The sequence below is a fragment of the Morone saxatilis genome, unplaced genomic scaffold (genome assembly GCF_004916995.1).
Source record: "Morone saxatilis isolate NCDOM2014 unplaced genomic scaffold, NCSU_SB_2.0 Contig14, whole genome shotgun sequence".
NCBI lineage: Eukaryota > Metazoa > Chordata > Actinopteri > Moronidae > Morone > Morone saxatilis.
Window position 1 is genome coordinate 398,987 of NW_023339696.1, and position 4,812 is coordinate 403,798.

General features: G+C 35.9%; 1 protein-coding gene across 1 annotated transcript in view; it reads right to left on the reverse strand.

Moving 5' to 3' along the window:
• Positions 1–3,403: 3,403 nt before the first annotated feature.
• The window catches only part of mettl22 (methyltransferase like 22), a 15,909-nt gene continuing 14,500 nt past the window's right edge, over positions 3,404–4,812 (reverse strand). Inside the window, exons 4-5 of the mRNA XM_035654950.1 lie at positions 4,362–4,530; positions 3,404–3,727 (exon numbers count right to left, since the gene is read on the reverse strand). Coding sequence (XP_035510843.1) covers positions 3,680–3,727; positions 4,362–4,530 — 217 coding nt within the window. The 3' untranslated portion in view covers positions 3,404–3,679. The remainder of the gene's footprint in view (positions 3,728–4,361; positions 4,531–4,812) is intronic.

Sequence of the window (4,812 nt, forward strand, 5' to 3'; positions counted from 1 at the left end):
TAACAAGATTATCAATTTGGGAGGGACTAAAGTTATTATAGGACTCTGTTATATTCAGACATGGCATTGAATTGAACACTGAAGGAATCTCCTCCTTAAATTTAGCTACAGCAGTGAAAGCCCGTCGGATCTTCCAGCTTAGCGCAGGTGAAATTTTCTTAGGTCTACCACTTGACGTTTTTGTCACCTAACCATGAGGATCTTTTAAGAAATTTAAAATGACTGTCTTTCTGCGTCCTTTGTTTTCCACCTCTGACTCCTTTTGTCTCACTGTCTTGACAGAGTGTAGTGTCGTCTATAACAGTCCTGATTGTATAACAAAATGAAAGTTGGCAGTTCCTTCATGCTCCACAGATGAAAGAAAAATCTAATTAAATTCACAGAATAACATAAAAAACAGCAGCAACAAGATAGTGATAATGATATGGTTTCATCTAAATATAAAAAGAAATCCAATGTCCATCCAATATTTTACAGCATTTAAGCACCACACATATTTTGCAAATTTGCAAAGCGATTTTAATGTATGATGTACAGTTTTCTTATAACAGCACGGTTGACCTGGGTCATTTGTTATGCACACAATGTAAATGCAACAACCACAATGTAAATGCAAAAACCCCAATACGAACTCTTGATCTAGAGGGATCTAAAAGCCACATGATAGTTGATATGACTGAGGTCACAATCTGATCTATATCTGATTTGGACCACATATGAAAGTGGTCAAAATCAAAACTGAAATGATCAGAATCTGTACTTTTGGGCCACTACAGTGTGAATGTAGCCTTATGCATTCCTTTATTCAAGGCGCTATGTTGCACCACATTGTCATGTGCAGTTTCAGCTCATCCATAGCAGCCAACAGTGGCGGTTTGACTGGTACAGATACAGAAACAGTGCACTAAAATATGTTTCTGAAAGGAAAGAAATAGGCAATGCAGTAACAAAATCTTGATTCATATTTGATCAGCACCGCCTAGTTTGATGGTTTTTGCCTGTGTGTTGAGCTGGACAGACTCACTGAGAATGTCAATCACAAGGTAGCCAAGCCCTAAAGCATACCCTGCTTTATTGTCTATTTTACTCTAAATGGGGCCATAACAATAAAGTGAACATCATGCTATATGAATATGCTATCAGAGACTTGAAACTATAAATTGAGACCATAATGCCAATGAACCAAGCCAGAAGTACATTAATTTCTATGACTTTTTCGAACAAATGCAGGTTTCATTTCACAGGCCTAGAAGCTCTGCCTAATACTGTTAATGGTGTCATGCCAACTAAAGCAGACAGAGTTTTGGCTGTGGAGGATGTCATTTTGCTGCATCACTATGGTCATACATTAGTTAAAACATAAAACAGCACAATGGATAAACATTCAGAAACATTCAGTTTAACTGGCATTTATTTCAGTAGATCTATCAATTACCTGAGATTCCTAAAACATATACACATATTAACAATGACTATAGCAATGGTTATAGAAATTCTTCTGTTGTCACTAGATGGCAGTGTTGTTAATGATAAACAAGAGGTCCAATCTGTGGTTTAATATTGTTCTTATTTTTCATAGTAGAGACGTCAGGTTTTCAAACTTGGATTAAAAAAAAGCACAAACAAAATTGTTATTCTTCAGGAATGCACATTTCGAGTATATTCATCTTGCAGGCTCACTATCAATTAAAGGCAATGAAAGCCCAGAACAAAATAAAAAATATATATGCACAGAACTAATTTGCAACAGAAAACACATTTCCAATGTAATTCCAACAGAATTACATAATAGAGGAAATCAAGTCACGAGTTGAAAAAATTATACTGAACGTATCAGTATATGTTCACTGACAACATATTTCAGTTGTTCAATCTTGCAATAATATTAACTCATATTGACTACAGCAGTATTCAAAAGTCAGCAGTGACTTGAGACACAAGATTCTGTGTGCCAACCCACCCACTCCCATGCGACTCCACCGCATTACATAAATGTATTGTTTAAAAAAAACTCACTCTCATTGGAACCGGGTCTGAGCAGAAGTGAGTGGGGTTGGAGCTGCACTATCAAAGTCCTGCCCATACATACAGTTGACTCAATTGCAAGCTGGGCTCAGCTGTCAATCATGCCATGAAACCATCTATATAGTTTTTATAACAAACCCCCTTCTTATAACAGGCCCGTAGAAAAGGCCCCAAAAATGTCTCATTCTAAGGTAACCAAATCTCAGCTATTCTTATTTTCAGGTGATTATACACTAATAAAAACATACCTATAAATATTATATTGCATTTCTGTCAATAGATTTGCCTGAGAAGGATTAAAAATACCTTTCTCTATTTTGCAAGGAGCAAGTGCAGAAGTAATATGGGAGAAATGTGATATTTTTTCCTAATGTACAAGGGTCAAATATACAGCAGTAATAGTTGTAATATGTCATACATTAGTAATATGTAGTATTATAATTATAAAAAACAGGATGCAGTTTTCTGATGTTAAACTCAGACAAAGAAAGATATCAAACTGAATCTCAGACGTTCCACATATTAATTCTAGAGGCTTAGGATGACAGGTTATAACTATTTACATAGATTTTGTGTCATTAAAGGCATGCTTGAATCCTTTCCTGTGGAACCAATTAAGAATAGGCTTGAGACGTTCCTTTGATAAAGATTATGGTTAGGGCTGGGCTCAGGTGAGACTGGAACCATCCCTTTGTTAAGCTGCTTTAGGCCTTGACTGCCGGGAGACTTTCCATGATGCACTGAGCTGTTCACATTTATGTCCTAATAAAGCTGCAGTATTAATTTTTATAAAAATAACTTTTTTTCTATTTGCTCCTCCTAGCACTCCTAATGAAAGAAAACAACCAATCAGAGCCAAGAAAGATCTACTATCTTCAAGGCACTAACCTAAAGTGTCTTTCCATATTTCTTGGCTCTCATTGCTTGTATTGTTCGGGGCCAGTGGATTCTTGCAAATGCCATTAGGAGTTTTAAATCATGGTTGTGCCTAGATCTACTTTAACTATTAAAGTTGTTATTGTTACTATTGTTGTTGCTGTGCATCTCTCTCTTTTTTTCTAAATGCTGCGCCACATGTTATCAAATTGATGAAGACTTTTTCTTAATTTGCTGGTGTTTTGTCTATTGGCATGTGTTTGCATGCATTGAGCTATGGGCCATCGTAATCAACAAAGCAACAACAAAGTCTCTAAAACTATTCCTTCTTTCAGCTGTATTGCTATGCCATGATAATTGCTATGCCATGATAATGCCATAATAATGACTCACTGTGATGCAGCCTCTATCAATTGTGTTTAAATACCTAACCACTTACTTATGCAGCTTTCTGTGCTGCCAGAAAGATAAATTAATAGCTTTAAATTCCATGCAGTCAGAATAAAAATGATAGCCACAATTTTATTGATCATGTTTTTAATTAGACATACTGTATAAACATCTAGGGAAACATTCAGCTCTAGTTGAAAAAGAAACGTATGCTACATTCTTGCAATTAATCAATTGCTAATTTTTCAATCTCCCTGATGAGAGTTTTTATATTTTAGATTTCAAACGTTCAACTATTAACTAGAGCTTTGTATGCTACATTCTGGGGAGAGTTCAATGTTAACACCACTCGGATGTAAGTCCAGGTCAAGATGAAAAGAGCTCAGAATTATACCGGGTCAAATGGAAGTGGAGTGACGATCACCTTCCACAGCTCCTGCAGAAATTGATAATAAAGTATATTAATAAAAACCATACTGAACTCCTCTTGGGGAAATTCATTCCCTGATCTGATTAAACTGGGGGTGCCAGATTGCAACAAATACCATATCTTACTTGCTTTAATTACAGATCTCCAAAAAGGTTGTAACTTAAAATAAAATAAAATAAAATAAAAAATCAAAATCTTTTTACAGCACCAACACAAAAACACATCTCATTGTTCATTCTATTGAGCTTTTATTATGTGTAATATATTCTATTAGGGGTTTCAAATTTGAGATATTATACCTCACTGCTTGTTTACAAAGGACCTTTCAGTTGTGGTTTAGAGTCATCCATCTTACGTGTGTTTATAATAGTTTAGATTATAATTATTCATATTATAATAATACAATTTACAAAGCTGAGTAACTAGTCATTTTACTTGCACTTTACATAACACAGCAGCTTCAATCTTCCATCTGCATCTGCATTCACATAGACAATCTCACTGTGATAGATTTAGAGTTGGAGCTGAATTCACGTTTTAGATTAAAGTGAGGTTAGGCTTTAAGATCAAGGCTTGTTTAAAGTTTAGCAATAAATATTGTCCCCATTAGTGTACAATAATCGGTAAGTGTTTCCCTTACCAATTGCTCAATGCGTTCATACAGAAGAAACTGTGCAAAGTTAGAAGGGAGCTGCTCCACGCTGAAGCTGCATCGTCCATCCACCAGGTCATGGAGTTGGGACAGACAGTGTCTGAAATGGTCATAGGCTTCGCAGGAAACATCCATGTGTTGCAGGGTGAAGTTCATCCTTGTAAGACATTTAGATATAGTAGGAAACATGATTACTGCTTGAGCTTGTAACTGAACACTAGTGAAGCTGAATACTGACAGTTATCAATTCACCTGAGGAATACAGAGCTTTATGCCTAACATACATCTACAAGCCCAAAAATAACTAAATAAACTTGCTTCTGTCAAAACTAATTAGCCTACTAATTACTATCAATTATACAAAAGAAGGTGCCCAGATAATATATAGGGGCGGCTGTGGCTCAGAGGCAGAGCGAATGAATGGGGTGAGTGTGGCATG